Genomic DNA, 16644 nt, shown 5'->3' with positions numbered 1-16644 from the left:
TTGCAGGTTTGCAACCCTCCTCCTCTCTATGAGCCCCTCTGCCCTGCCAACAGTGTAACCCAATCCATCCTCCCGTCTCCACTCTGTGAATGATTCGGGCCCAGATTTAAGCCCAGCTGGCTTCCTCCTGCATGAAGGGTACCTCAGTCCCCCTTCCTTCACTGGCCGCCACTCCACCATCAGGCAAGTTGAGAACCAACTCACTTTAACATCACCACCCTCTGGCAGACCCCATTAAGAAGAATTTAATCCTCTGTTTTTTTAAAAAGATAAAAACACAGAACACATTTGTAAACTCTGTATGCTTCTTGCTGGTAGCAAAGATGATCAAAGTTCTGCAGGACTGAGTTCTGCCAGGAAACAGCAACCAAGGGAAAGTGGGTCCAGGATGGGAAGGGAGTCTGTGATTTTACATTTCCTCTTGTCACGACTATTTCTACACCAGGGATCCCCAGATTTCTCCAGCTGCGGACTGAATGCTCTAGCAGACTCCCTCAGCGACCTGCCTCTGTGGCCCCCTCCTCACTAGAGATGAGAAGGGAAAAAGTTTGTTCCATTCTGGTTGAGACCTAACTACAGGTCATCAGGAGCAAATCGTTAGCATCATCACTGTCAGGAGGCTAGTATCCCCAAGACCACCCAGGCCTCTGTGCATACCAGCCAATGCTCCCTTCCCACAGCTCGCCTTACCTCTTTGGTGTGTGTGTGGAAGGAGACAGACATGTCCAGGAGAAGCTTCCGCTGTTCCACCCTGCGCACAAAGTCCTGGATGCGTACCTCCAGGTGTCGTGCTGCCTTGTAGATCTCCTCGGGGTCACATTCCCCGGTCTGAGCCAGCTGCTCTGCGGCTTCTAGGAGCTTGTCCGCATTGGTGTAGGTATTCTGCCAGCAGCAACAGTGAGGGAAAGTCAACTTGCAGGCACTGACCGAGCTTCGTGCCTTCCCCCAGCCCACCCGGGGCTGCCCAGAGCTGGAGCGCAGGGCGTAGGCGCTGAGCCCACAGCTCCCTGATCCGGCACGGAGGAGCTGAGTGCCAGGCTCGCCTGCCGCTTCTCAGCAAGCTAGCAGCCTGCCTGGCAGCTTGGCGTAAGTGGGCACTAGCTAGGTGCCTCCTCCGTCCCTGGGATTTCTCAGAGGTGGGGTGTCCCTGGAAAGAAGCGAGGAGGCATGCGAGAACCCCCGTCCCCGTGCGCTGAGACTCCCCACCCTTGCGATGATCCATCACTGCCTTCACATCTCAGGCTGTAACTGCCAGAGTCAGAAATACCTCATCCACAAAGATCGTCTGTGTTTCTATGTGCGAACACCCAGGAAACAATAACTGGGAGACTTGTTCGACTCCCCCCCCCCAAGTTCCCTGTAACTACTGGTGGTTGTTATCTTTTGGAACAGAGCTATCTCTTTGCAGGGGAAGGGGTCAGCAAGTCCAGGGAGCTGACAGAAGGAAGCAGCCACAGTCAGAGAGAGGAGAGGCAGGCTATTCTCTGCGCACCCAGTGAAGGCTTAATGTTTGCAGGAAGGCTGGGGAGGAGCCTGGTGATTTTATCCTGTTCCTGCCTGCACATGCACATTGGTACACACACACACACACACACACACTCCTCCAACCCCTGTCTGTACACACCATGGTATTCTCTAGAGATTTAAAAAGGCAACCAGCTTGTAATTATTATTCAGCAGGATGGGAGTCACTGCCTTTGTAAGAGTTATGCCATGGATTCAACTTTTCCTCAGCAGGCTTCCCCTAAAAAAGATTTGCTATTCCCTGATTTAGAACTGGTGACTCAAGTGTCTATCATATTTCTTAATATCCCTACAGTCATACAATGCCCTATAGAGTGGTAAACAAGTGGTTACTGGTGAGGATGCAAATCTGGCAGCAGGAAAGTATCAAATGCAAAGTGAGAGAGAACTGAAATGGATTTATGAGCAATGACTTTGCCCGTGGAGATGTGGCCTTTAGTGTCCATGGAGTTTTCATTTTTTGTTTTGTTTTGTTTTCTGGGTGTTTTTTTTTTTTTTTGGACTCACCCGAAGATCTGGGCATTAAAGATTGAATTGTACTCCCTGCCCCCAACCCTGAAAACTCCCATGTTGTAGTCCTAACCCCCAGAACCTCAGAATGTGACCTTATTGGGAAACCAAGTCATTGCAGATGTAATTAGTTCAGATGAAGTCCTACTGGAGTAGAGTGGGCTCCTAATCTAACACGACTGGTGTCCTTACAAAAAGAATGCCATGTGAAGATGAAGCAGAGATCAGGGGATGTATCTACCAGCCAAGGAATGATAAACATTGCCAGCAAACCACTAGAGTTAAGAGAGGCATGGAACAGATTCTCCCACATATCCCTCAGAAAGAACCAATCCTGTTGACACTTCGATCTTGGACTTCTAGCCTCCAGAACTGAGAGACAATAAATTTCTGTGGTTTAAGCTACCCAATTTGTGCTGCTTTGTTACAGCAGCCCCAGGGAACTAATGCACTGGGGTAGAAACTTTAAGAGGCTGTTGACACAGACTCTCGGTTGTGCTGAGGAAGACGGGCAAGCCTTCAGTAAACACGTGTCATGGTTTTCAGAAATCCTTAGAGGCCCCAGTGGGTCCTTAAGGAATGCTGTCTGAAAAACAATGGCCTAGGGCAAATGCTGTCTCAGTGCAGGTGAGTAGGGTGGTGGTCGGACTTGAAAAGGAGGAAAAATCCCTTGGCCCCACTTAGGGAATTCATGGAAACACATGATCCTTGTGTGAGGAAAGAGGCTTTGCCACTGACTCAACCAAGGGTACGTTGATTCTGAAAAGCAAATGAAGAAAGTACTCAGAATTGTGATGGAAATGACAAGAGAGACGGGAAAGGATGGGCAGGAAAGACCTCCTGGCTGTAGGCCAGGTTGAGGAAGGCTCTTATGGGGTTGTCCACAATTTCTAGTAAATATACCCAGAGTAGATGGGAGAGTTTTTTTCAGAAATCCCTCATATTTTCTACCTTAAACCCTAGGGAATTTCAGGCAACCCCAAAGAAACCCAGAGGTTTTGACCTTACGTTTTCTAGACAATAAATAAATATTTGTGGCAAAGCCAAAGCAAGCTTATTTGAAAGTTAAGTTTGGGACCAATAAGAGATTAAAAAAAAAAAAAAAACAAAACTGAAGGCAAAACCGAAGGACCCACTGCATATGAATGGACAACTTGTCCCAGTTTGTCTGGGACTTCCCTGATTTTAACACTAGAAGTCCCATACATTCTGAGCAAGTTGGGATGGCCGATCACCCTAAGACATACCTAAAGTTGTGAGTCTCTCAGGAGTACAGATACATATACAATGTATGCTGCCTTCAAAGATTATTGTATAATCATTCTTGAAAGAAATTATATGGCAACACATAAAGCTGGGCAAGTAACACAATAATAATTAAAGTTTCTTGACATGATATCGATGCTGAGAAAATGGATAAAAACTGAGAATAAAAATAGTCAATAATTATTGAATAATTTTCACATGCCAAGGACAATCTAAGAATTATATGTATATTAACTTCTTAATCTTCAAAATAACACTATGAAGTCGATACAGCCATCAGCCCCATTTTACAGATGAAGAAACTGAGGCATGAATAATTTCTGGCCAAGGTCACATGTCTCATAAGTGACAGATCCAGGATTAAAATCTTTTCTGGTTTCAGAGGCCAAGCTCCAAACGATTACACTATCCTGTCAGATAAAGAAGGGCCTTGGCATGCCATGCTGAGGTGTTTCACCCCAAACGCAGTGGGAAGCAGCTGAACAGTTCTAACTAGAAGACAGATGTGATGGGTGTATAGTGTATAGAGACATTGCCCTGCCTCTATACAGAATGAAGGCAGAAGCCTAAGGATGGGCAGGATTTAGCAGAGAAAGAAGAGGGCTTCTCACTGACATGACTCGCTTTTCTTTATGCCCATGGTACTCTATGTTTATCCATTCCACGGCCATTATCATCCCATACTATATGAACAATGTGCTTCCATGGGTATCTCCCTACTGGTCTGTGAGCTCCTTAAATGTAGGTTCCATGTTTCATTCATCTTTGGTTCTTCATGCCAGGAACCATGGCTGGTATATAATAAGCACTTATTAAATGTTTACTGAACGAACAAGTCACAGAGATGGGAATGAGCGTATGTTTGGATAAGTTGAGTCAACCTGAATAAATTAGACAGTGGTAGGAAATCATACTGGATAAGGCAGAAAAGAGTTAGAGAATAGATTTTATTGAGAGAAAGGGATAAGAAAGACAGGTAGGAGGGCAAGGGGGTCAATGCTAAATGCTGGGCTCCCTGCTTTACCTGCTGCCCAGCCCTCATACCTATCACTCCCAGAAGGAGATTCTAAAACTCACATCCAGTCACACCTCTCTTCTACTTAAAACTGTTCAGGGGCTTCCCACTGCCTTTGGGGTAAAATACCTTAGCATGGCATGCAAGGCCCATCTTCATTTGACACTTGCTTTTTCTCAACAGCTTCAACTCACATTTAAATCCTACAGCCTATGAAATAAACGGCTTATACTTCCAGAAACTCATTGCCCTGAATCCTGCCCCTATTTTTCTGCCTGGGATGCCCTTCCTCCACTTTTTGTACATGACCAATTCTTACCCTTTACGACCCAGCCTAGGCATCACTTTCTCCAGGAAGTCCACCATCATATCCACTTCTTACCCAAGGTTGGCTTAGATGTGCTCCTCTGAGCTCCCAGAGTGATCTGTGCCAAACCCCTCCTTGGTACCTGCCATATTCTAATGCAAATGTTTGCCTTTCTCATCTGCTTAGAGGCAGATAATGTCTTTCATCTCTTTCCCTTAGTGCCTGGCCCCAAGTAAATGCTCCATAAATATTTAGTGAATGAATTAATAAATTAAAGAATACATCACTTCCCATCAATCCTAATATTCAATCCTTGGCTCTCATCAACTACTTGGTACAAGACCTTACATGCTGGAATTCATATTCAGTGTTCAATCCCACTTGGTTTATCCTACCTCCTGGCACAGTCTTGAAATAGGAATGTGCGTAGAGAATATCAACTACAGCATTACCAAAGCACTGCGAGGATGCCTGTCATCACCCCAAATTGGGGCACAGATCATGACAGGTTTCTGCTCATCTCTGACCAAATAAACAGCAGTTTCTGCCCCAGGGCCAGAGTTGGGCTTCACCCTGAATACAGTTCCTAGGCATTCTTTGGTTTCCAAGCCTCATAGTCCCTGTCTTTTACTTGACCCCTTATCAACATTACCCAATTGATATGCCAAAAATGGGTATAAGCAGTGGGTTATTGATCCTTCAGCCACTGGCGCTTTCAAGCAGGGCCTGTGGTCGTTCTGAGTCAGACAACTGGGACACACAGATAGCTGCAATTTCTGTTCTTCTTTCCCCAGTCCCTATGTCAACCACGTAAAATGCCCTAGATAATTCAGGCCTTCAGTCTCCCTTCCATTCACCCTGCTGCAGCCCTGGCCCATTATTTTTTTGCTTTCTTCTCATGGAAGAAACAGAACTAGGATAACTTGTCTCTGAAAATAAGAGGCATCCCCAAAACACAGGCATGGTTGCAGACTCCCTGGGCTACAGCAGAGGGGCAGGGCAAGCGAGCTTTTTGAAGGCAAGGAGTAGAAGAGACAGTGAGTATAAACACCTATAGCAGCATCAAGCGTTGGCTTCCTAGGTAACATGGAGTTAGCACTTTTGGCTCTATGCTCTGGGGATGAGGAAGGTCGACGCCCAGGAGGCACTTTTATTATTCAAAAGAGGCAGTGTGGACTAGAGAATGTGACTACCAGAGGACCAGAAGAAAAATTCTTTCTTTGATTATTTTTCCAGGCTCGCATGGCTAGAACCAATGGGCAATGAGAGGAAAGGAGAAAATGTACGTAAGCATTGAAGGAAAGAGAGACGTGGAAGTACAGGCATTGCGGAAGGTACAGACTTATCTCTGGATTTTGACATTAGTGAATGGCAGACAAATCAAGGTGATACCCCAAACTCTACATTCAAATAGTACTTTATAGTTGGCAAATACATTTCTTTCACCTTCTTTCTTTACCCAATCTGGGGCAGATATGCAGAGAAGGCATCTGTGTGTGAGGCAATGAGCCAAGGCTGGGGAAAGAACCACCTGAAGGAATTAAAGGTAATGGCACTCACTATCCACACGGCTGGGAATGGTACCTGTTTCCACCAGTCACACTGGAAAACCTCATGAATCACAGAATATTAGGTAGAGTACTCAGAAGAGTCTTGCCTCAGCAGGGGTAAATAATTAGCCTTAGACCTAGCACTGCTCTGCTTCTGCTTAAAAATTTTATAAGAAAGACCTGAAAAGATCAAACTTCTTTCAAGTAACTTAACTGTTTCCCAGAACAAAGCTTAAGAATATTTATAGGAATACAGAAATATTCAGCAACCAACAAGGTAAAATTCACAATGTCTGGTATCTAATAAAAAGCTACTAGACATACAAGGGAGCAGGAAAATATAACCTATGATGAGGAGAAAAATCAATCAAAACTGACCCAGAACTGACACAGATGTTAAAATTAGCAGATGAGGGTTTTTAAATGGCTACTGTAATTGTATTCCATATGTTCAAAAGTTAAAGAGAAAAACAGAAGACATAAAAAAAAAGACCTTGCACTTTAAGAGATGAAAAATATACTGGATGGTATCAATAGTAGGTTAAACATTGCAGAAGAAAAGATTACTGAACTCAAAAACACAGCAATAGAAACTATTCAAAATGAAATGCTGAGAGAAAAAGAATTTTTTAAAATGAAGTATCAGTGAGCTGTGGGACAACTTTAATAAAGCTAACACTCATGTAATTGAAACCCCAAAAAGAGAGTGCAGGAAGTAGAAAAGATATTTAAAGAAATAATGACTCCCCCAAATTCCAAACTTATTAAAAACTATAAATCCACAGATACAAGAAACTAAAACTTAACATAAGAAACCCAAGGAAAATTATACCAAGGCACATAAAAATTGAGTCAAACCAAGTGGGAAAAAAAGGAAAAGAAATCTTAAAAGCGGCCAGAGGAAAAAAAATAAGCCACACACACACACATTTATATATATATTTTTATATATAGCTTTATATATAATATATACATATATATGTAGAAATATATATATATGTGTGTATATATATATATATATACACACACATATATATAGATAGATAGATGCCCCACCAGAAACAATGCAAGCAAGAAAATAGTGGAACAACATCTTTAATGAAAGAAGGAAAAATCCTGTCAACCTAGAATTCTATGCCCACCCCTATAATTTTCCAAAAACAAAGGTGAAATCATACTGAGGCATACAAATCTGAAAGAATTCTTCACTAGCAGACTTGCATGACAAGAAATGTTAAAGGAAGTCCTTCAGGAAGAAGGAAAGATTCACACACAGGAATGAAGAACTCTAGAAATGTTAATTACATGGGGAAAAAATATAAGATTTTTTTTCTTATTATTTAAATCTCTTTAAAATATAATAATATAAAAATAATAACAGTGTAGCATGGAGTTTATAGCACATGTATAAGTAAAACATATGACAAAATAACACAAAGGTCAGAAAGGGATAAATGAAAGTGTGCTATTATAGGGTTCTTATACCACATGTAAAGTGGCATAACATCATTTGTAGGTGAACTGTAATAAATTAAAGTCACATACCATAAACAACCCTAAAGCAACCACTGAAGTAACAAAATAGTTATAGTTAATAAGCCAACAAAGGAGATAAAATGGGATCATAAAAAATATTCAGTTCTCATCATAATAAGTATATTCTTTAATTCCCATCGTTTATTTCCCCCTCCCCGCAACCCACCTCCCCTTTGGTAACCATTAGTTTGTTTTCTATAGTTAAGAGACTGTTTCTCGGTTTCTCTCTCTCCCTCTTTTTTTCCCTTTGCTTCTTTGTTTTGTTTCTTAAATTCCACATATGTATAAAATCATATGGTATTTGTCTTTCTCTGACTGGCTTATTTTGCTTAGTATTATATTCTCTAGCTCTAGACCAAAAGCACATTAATGCTTTCCAGGGAATATTGGGATTGAAGTGATCGCTAATGGCTACAGAGTTTCTTGTGATAAAATTGTTCCAGAATTAACTGGTGATATTTGCACAACTCTGTGAATATACTTGCAACCATGGAGTTGTATACTTTAAAAAGGTGAACTGTATGTTATGTGAATATATCTCAACAAAGCTGTTTTTTAAGGAAAAAAAATATTCAATTAACCCAAAACAGAAAGAAAAATCACAATCAGAGATTTATTGCCCCCTCCCAATAATTAAATAGAAAAAGTAGACAGGAAATTAGTAAGGATATAGGAGATTTGAAGACTTGATCTAACTGATCTGACTGACATTTATTAATACTCCACCCAACAATAGCAAAATGCACATTCTTTTCAAATGTTTACAGAACATTTACCAAGATAAACCATATTCTGGGCCATAAAACAAATCTCAACACATTTAAAATATTTTCTCTGATCATAATGTAATCAAATTATAAATCAATAACAGAAAGATTGCTGGAAAATCCCCAAAGAGTTGGAAACTAAAGAATAAACTTTTAAATAACCTACGGGTCGGAGAACACAGTGTTAAGTTCATCAGGTGTCTACAGGTGTGCTAGGCATCGTATTAGGCTCCTTATATACGTTACCTCTAAACTTTAGGATCAATTTTAAGACGGGCATTATTAATTTCATTTTTCAAATGAGGAAACTGAGGCTCAGAGAGATAAAGTAACATGTTTGAAGAATGTTCCATAGCTAGAAAATGGCAGGCCCTGTTTCTGTGGCTATCACTGCCAGGTACTGTTCATTAAACCATGTATCTCTCTAAGACTGAATGTAAAATCTCTTTCTCTGCTTCTCTGTTACTTTGCATTATATTTGTTCTTATGCCTTTGATTTTTAAATTATGATATTGTAATTATTCTTTTGCAACTGCTATTTTTTGTTTTGTTTTGTAACACACTTCAAAGTGCATATGGTGACTTCCAGAGAGAACTGCATTCTCCTTGAAGGAAAGAGTCCTATCTTACTCATATTTTCTATCTCAACTATTCATCAATGTACCTAGTAGGCACAGTGCTCTCCTTTCAATATGCACTGAACCCCAAAGCCGTGCAGCCCAGGATTTGTTAGCAGTAAGTGGATATTTACCTTACCTCCTAATGTAGGTCCCTGGTTTAAGAATGAGTAGTGACCTAAAAGTTCCTTTGTAAGCCTCTTTTTTTTTTTTTAAGATTTTTTATTTATTCATTTGAGAGAGAGGAGAGAGAGAGCACGAGCAGGGAGGAGGGTCCGAGGGAGAGGGAGAAGCAGACTCCCTGCTGAGCAGGGTGCCTGATGCGGGGCTCAATCCTGGGACCTCGAGATCATGACCTGAGCCGAAGGCAGATGCTTAATGGACTGAGCCGACCAGGTGGCCCCCCTTTGTAAGCCTCTTATTTAACACTGAGAGTGTATTTTCCATGTAAATGGGAGTTAGATTCCCAGGACAAAATAAAGAAATTCAGTTGAACACATAATATGTTTAAAATTTGGTACTAACATAGTACATCATGTACAATCAACCAACATTTATAACTAGGGTGATGTAGGAAAATGCCTTTCAGTTTTCATCAACAAACACCAGGCACACATTTCTTCTCCACTTGCTGGCTCTCGCAGGGGAGGAAGGGGATGGACTCTGGCAATGGCAAGGTGGTCTTTGGTAAGGAAGCAGTAGGAAAAAAGGAGGAAACTACTTCCTGGTACAAGTGATGGGTTAGCCCACCACATTACATTTGCTAGAAGGACATCTTCCTAAGGTGTTCTGAATAAAGGAACAAATGATAGCTGCCTTCATTAGGGCAATTTGTATGTCCAAACAAGGAGTGTCTAATGAGTAGTCCTAATCAGATGCTCCTTAAATTGGAGACTGTACAAATATTCAATCTATTAATTGGGACTGATACCAAAAATAACTACTACAGATGTCAAAAGCTCCCAACACAAGTGGCTTGGGCGTTGAGATTATCTCTGGAAACCTTAATGCTGGCTGTATCACATATACATACACAGTCACCACCCTGTCCCATTCTCATACGCAATGCTACTTGCTAGGAGCATTTTCTTCTATCTGAAATGCTGTAGCATTCAGATAAACAGTGTATTTCCAGAACTCCACTTTTTAAATTTTTATTTATTTATTTATTTTTTAAATTTTATTTATTCATTTGAGACACAGAGATACAGAGAGAGAGAGAGAGCATGAGCAGGGAGAGAGGCAGAGGGAGAGGGAGAAGCAGGCTCCCCGCTGAGCCAGGAGCCCGATGTGGGGCTCGATCCCAGGACCCTGGGATCATGACCTGAGCCAAAGGCAGACGCTTAACCATCTGAGCCACCCAGGCGCCCCAGAACTCCACTTTTTTTTAAAGTAAGGTTTTATTTTCCTACTGCCTAATTTTTATGTGTTTAAGCATGTACCTAGGTCTAGGAATTCTGAGAAAAGAATAGCAGTTGTTTTTCACTAGGGTGTTCTCTCTTTTACTGATTCCTTTTCTTTCCTTCAAATCCACACCAGCCCTCTTCATTTACATGCTATCCTTTAAAGGAACCTCAGTGTATTTCCTCTCAGCTGCAGGCTAGAAGCTGAATATCTAGTTACTCACCGGCAAGAGAGCAAAACAATAATGAAAACTATTAGCATATTATCTATTTAATATAACAACAACAACAACAACAACACAGAAACAACTTATTGTTGGACCAAAAGGCAGGGGGATCCTAGAGATTGCCAACACAGGTTATAAGGTATGATTTGACAGAATACATCAAGTATAGCTTGTAAGAAAGGACTGGTCAGATTCCAAAAAATGTGGCCATGCCTAGGGGGCTGAGACAGAAAGCAAGAAAGGACTTTGTCCCTGACCCTCCCCACCTATGCTTCCAGGGCCTGGAGAACTGTAGAAGGTAGACACAGGGCTGTAGGATGGGCCTGGGAGAGCCAAGACTGGTGTTTAGATGGAACACAAAGAAGATGGTGCAAACAGGAAGGGGGACTAGAGGCCAGAGACTGGCCCAGAGCTCCAGGCTGGGACAAAGGAGAGGGTCTTAGAGAGCTGAGCAATCAGGAGATCAAAACCAGGAGAATGCCATGCAGACACAAAGCTCGGAAGACTAAGGAGGGAAGCATTTCATCCTCTTTCTGCTGAACAGGCCCCAGATGTAAGCAGCTGACATCCAAATTGCTGGTAAGCAACCCAGCACTCCCAGAAATTGATAACAGGTTTCCACCCTGGCCACCCTTCTCCCTCCCTCCTTCCCCGACTCTACTCGAATTGGCAAAATAATGAAGGGGAACATGTAAGCACAACAGAAGAATGTGGGCAAACATATTTGAAAAGTGAACAAGGTAGACCTAAGTGTTCGGACATGGATACGTGGATTGCCCAGTTGCCGTGGCCCTGTAGAAGTTCATTCTCACGTGGATGTCTGCAAGCCACGGAAACAAGCAGGTGGAGAGAGAGCATCCCTACAGAACAAAGATGAATAGGGCCACCTGCTGCAGGGTTTGGCAACTCAAGACATACTTGGGGGGGAAATGTACCCAAAGTAATGTTCTCTTTCAAAAGATATAACTTTGCAGTGTTGCTGTTTTTCCTGTTTTCCATGTTCTATGTCTGGCTGCCAGTGGGAGGCAGTGGGCGTGAGAGGGGGAAGTCAGGGCTCCAGGGAGACAAGACAGTTGGCTTGAAAATACTGCTGAAAACCTGCGGGCTTGGGGATTTACTTTTCTCTTCTCTCCCAGTCCTAAAGGGGACAGACAGGGAATGGCTGGGCCTGACCCAGGGAAATGGAAGTCAGATAATGGGTTAACAAAGCAGAGGCTCTGGCCCACCCACACTATGCTTTGGCCCAGTTAGCATAGTGTCCCTTCAAGTCCTCCCTCCTTCTTGGTCAGATGCAGCCCCGTGGATTGAGGGCTGCCCATGTCTGTACAAATCTGCAATAAGCCCACAGCCTCTGATCTAAGAGCAGAGGTCACTGACCCTCTTGACTGGTGGTGTTCTTGCTCACTTTCCACCTTTGCAGACCCTGGACTCCTACTGCCCTATTCTGGCCTTGGCTAATCTCCCTGGGTTCGAACCACAGATTACATGGAAAGTGTTTCTCAACAGTAGCACTATTAATATTTTGGGCCAGATAATTCTTTGTTTGGGAGGCTGTTACAGGTTGAATTCTGTTCCTCCAAAAAGATTATGTTGAAGCCTTAATCTGCAGCACCTGAGAATGTGACCATTTTTGAAAATAGTGTCATTGCAGACATACTTTGTTAAGATGAGGTCATATCGGAACTGGGTGGGCTTTAATCCAATATAACTAGTACCCTTATAAAAAGATGGTCATGTAGCCTCAGAAACACTTTGTATGAAGATGGCACCAAAAATGAAGAAGGAAGTGCTGCCCCTCCCAAAGCAGGGGCTAGAGCAAAGGCTCTGAAGGCCAAGAAAGCGGAGCTGAAAGGTGTTCACAGTCACATACAAAAAGGAGATTTGCATGTCACCTACTTCTGATGGCCCAGGACACTGCATCTCTGAGGGCAGCCCAAGTACCCTCAAAAGAGCACCCCCAGGAGAAACAGTCTTGACCACTAAGTTCCCCCGACTACTGAGTCAGCCATGAAGAAAATAGAAGACAACACACTTGTGTTCATTGTGGATATCAAGGCCAACAAGCACCAGATCAAACAGGCTATGAGGAAGCTCTATGACACTGAGGTGGCCACGGTCAACACCCTGATCAGGCCCGATGGAGACAAGAAGGCGTATGTTCGACTGGCTCCTGACTATGATGCTTTGGATGTTGCCGACAAAATCAGGATCATCTAAATGGAGTCCAGCTGGCTAATTCTAAATATAAATTTTTTCACCATAAAAAAAAAAAATAAAAAGATGGCCATGTGAAGATACAGACACAGAGAGAGCACCATGTGACATGAAGGCCAAGAATGGAATGATACAGCTACAAGCCAAGGAACACCAAAAGATTGCCAGCAAGCTATCAAACTCTAGGAGGGAGGCCTGGAGCAGATTCTCCCTCCCAGCGCTCAGAAGGGATCAATCCTGCTGACACCTTGATCTCAGACCTCCAGCTTCCAGGACTGAGATCATTCATTTCTGTTGTTTTAAGCAACCCCCAGCTTATGCTACTTTGTTACAATAGCCCTAGGAAACGAATACAGGGGCTGTTCTTTGTACTGTCCAATGTTTAGCAGCATCCCCGGCCCATACCCACAGGATACCAATAGCAGTCTCTTCCCCAGATGTAATAACCAAAAGTGTCCCCAGACATTGCAAATGTCCCCTGGGGGACAAAATCGTCTTCTAGTTGAGAACCACTGTTTTAGATCATGAGACCTTAGAGGAAGCCCTATCAAGGGAGACCATACAACTTCCTCAGCTTACAGTGCTTTTCTGATAATCTTTAGGTGGCAGAAGCCTTGAGCAATCATCTAGTACTGTGGTTCTTTTTTTTTTTTTTTATGTTATGTTAGTCACCATACATTACATCATTAGTTTTTGATGTAGTGTTCCATGATTCATTGTTTGCATATAACACCCAGTGCTACATGCAGAACGTGTAGTACTGTGGTTCTTATAGGATAGGATGAGGGGGTAGATAAAGGAGCTTGGGGAAGAAAAGTAGTATCCAGGCCCTACCTCAAATTACTCCAATCAGAATGGCCGGCGGGGGTGTATGGCAGCATATTTTTTAAAAGCTATCACTGCAGTCACTATCTAAAGTTAAAACCACTCATCTAAAGGCTCAAAGCCTGGGCTGAAATTCTGAGGTGCGAGAAATCTAGTCTTTTGCCTTAAAATAAAATGACTATAGTCTTTGAATGAATAGTGATGCTTCTGAAGACCAGAAAAATTTAGAACTAAAGACTATAATGGATTTAATACTTTGCTTAGAAGTTTAAATAATAATAACTGTGGTTTATAAAAGCAAAAACTGGAAATAACCAAAATATTCAACAATAGGGGATTGGTTCACTACATTGTGGTACTGTCACATGATGCAGTCATTGTAATAATGTTTTGAAGACTATTTAGTGCTCTGAGGAAGTGTTCCTGATGTAAGATTAAATGAAGAAGGTAGGTAAACCAAAGTATGGTTTTATCTATCTATCTATCTATCTATCTATCTATCTATCTATCTACCTACCTATCAATAAAACTACTACTGATCATGACAGCTGCCAGTTTTCGATCCACTTACAAACATTATTACATGTGGTAGATTATGTCATTATCTCAAATTACAGATAAGAAAAGTGAGGTTTGGAAAGACTAAAAAACTCGAGTAAGCTCACAGAGCTGGTGAATGGTGGATGCTGGTCTGGAATTCACATTTGTTTCACACCAAGCAAAATACTCTTTGCATTCTGCTGTGCTAAATAGAAATTTGCCGATAAATATTAAGAGTTTATATAGAATTATCTCTGAGTGATATTAGGAAAGATTTTTCTTTTCCACTATTTTCTTGTTTTCTACATGTTCTATGGTGAACATGTATTAATTTTATAAGCAGAAAACATGGAAAAGTCACCTAAAGTATAAACCGCATAGACACATTCTTCAGAAATTATTCCAAAAAATAAACAGAAATTTTTATATCTACATATGTTTGCTTATTTTTGTATGTGTAAGAAGAAAGATGTGCAAGATAACTGTGATTACCTTGGGAGGGAGAGAAGTAGGAGTAGAGGGATAATTAGCATTTCTATTTATATATCTTTGCAACATTTCACTTGTTATTACAACAAACAGGAATCTCTTTCAAAATACGAAAAATACCAAACAAAAGAAATTTTAAAGGAAAAGGTAAGAATCCAATATATTTTTGTCAACCAAGTACATTTAGAAATACAAATAGATTTCATTACAAATGTATTTAGCTTAGGCCTGGGTGCATTTCCTAGCTCTGGGATCCTGAAGGCACTAATGTTTGACCAACCACAGTGAAATATATAATTACAAAAAAATGTAAGATCTCTCTGCAGCCCTTGTCAGAGTTGTCATCTTTGTCAGTTTGGACTTTATGACATTGCTCATCAAAACTTAAAAGAAACATGATTTTGGTATGACATATATATGCAAAAAAAGACCCACTTCAAACTACTACCCTGTGAAGTCCTTAGAAATCATTCTCCCTGGGCACAGTGCCAGCATTAACTACCCATGACCCTGAAACTGTTTTCCTCTGCAGTCAGAGGTAAGAGACATGTCAAATTTGAAGACTTCAAAGTGAGAAAAGCTCTTGAACAATACCCCCAAGAGCTTCTGTCTGGAATGGGACTGTATGCTTCGGTTGCAAGCCTTCCTTATCACTATCCTATGACTATCAGAGCCCTAACGCCCATGGCGTGGAGCTGACAGCAGCACACTGACAGGCAGGAGCCGGGTCTTTGGAGGCCTCTATGTATGATACTGACAAGCTGGTGTCGATTGAAATGCTTGGGGCTCTTTAACTGAAAACCATCAAAATAAAGATAGCGTGATGCAAACGTGAAAGGAATTAACAGGAGAGATCCAGTTCTAGAATCATCCTCCCTCTTCCAGTCTGACTCATCCATTCTAGGACTGGGATTTCAGTGGGTTAGAAAGGCTAGGTTGCTTGCATCTCACCTTCCCCAGGTGTGCTGTTAGAATCACCACCACCACCACCACCACCACCATCATCACCATCATCCAGGAGAAATACAGCTGTTAGCCACAGGGCTGCTCCCGGGCCCACAGGGAGTGACACACATTGCATGAGGGGCCGTATTCCCTGGTCAGGCTCCCCTGAATGCAGGCCAGCCCTAGAAGGCCACTGCAGTGCTGGGAGAGACTCTCCGTGAGGGTAAGGGAAAACCTTAGCCTCTGTGGGGGTCCTGGGCGTGTCTCTACTCATGACTGGAATCAGTGAACATTGCCATGTGCCCTGAGGCATCCAAAAAAAAGGGCGAGTTATATTCAGAATGCTCTGTATACAAGGCATGGGGAGTTTAAACTGTATTTCAGAAAATTTACCGTCAACAAATGTGAAATTTGAAGTTGCAGCAAGAAGTGATTAGGGTTGAGCCTTGGATCTCTAGGAAATTAAATTATGTAGAAGAGTTCATTCTCCAAGGACACAAAAGAAATGAGGTGTGACAGTAGTACAAAGTGGTGATCTAATGCTGAGGGCACACTGGGTAGCAGAGTAATTGCGTAAGATGGAGAAGCCGGGAGAAGTTTTCAGAAGGAAGTGCATTTTTGAGACAACTTTAGTCTAAAATGTGAAGGCAAAGGAGGGGGGATCTGCCAGGCACGGGAACAGCTTGGGCAAAGGTCCAGATTGGGAGGTCAGAATGACCCCCAGGAGGGGCTTTGACAAGGAGCTCAGAGAGGTACAGTCCTGAGGGTTTCTCCTTTGAGCCAGGGGTGGAGATGAAAAGCTTCCTGGGGGTATACAGCAGGAGTGGCTAAGGGCTCTCCAGGAATAAAGGTCACCTGTCCTTAGAGAAGCACAGTTCAGGAGTCAGAGAGCTCAGCTCCCTGGTCTCG

The 16644-nt window shown here is 42.3% G+C and overlaps 1 protein-coding gene across 20 annotated transcripts in view; it reads right to left on the bottom strand.

The window, feature by feature from the left end:
• KALRN (kalirin RhoGEF kinase) overlaps positions 1 to 16644 on the bottom strand; it is a 641436-nt gene that overhangs the window by 313070 nt on the left and 311722 nt on the right. For all 20 annotated transcript variants that reach the window (XM_032406711.1, XM_032406713.1, XM_032406719.1 and 17 more), the window contains exon 11: positions 691 to 882. In XM_032406711.1, the coding sequence (XP_032262602.1) occupies positions 691 to 882 (192 nt within the window). The remainder of the gene's footprint in view (positions 1 to 690; positions 883 to 16644) is intronic.

Source organism: Phoca vitulina, unplaced genomic scaffold (genome assembly GCF_004348235.1).
Source record: "Phoca vitulina isolate PV1807 unplaced genomic scaffold, GSC_HSeal_1.0 scaffold8, whole genome shotgun sequence".
Lineage (NCBI taxonomy): Eukaryota > Metazoa > Chordata > Mammalia > Carnivora > Phocidae > Phoca > Phoca vitulina.
This window is presented reverse-complemented; position numbering and strand designations above follow the sequence as displayed.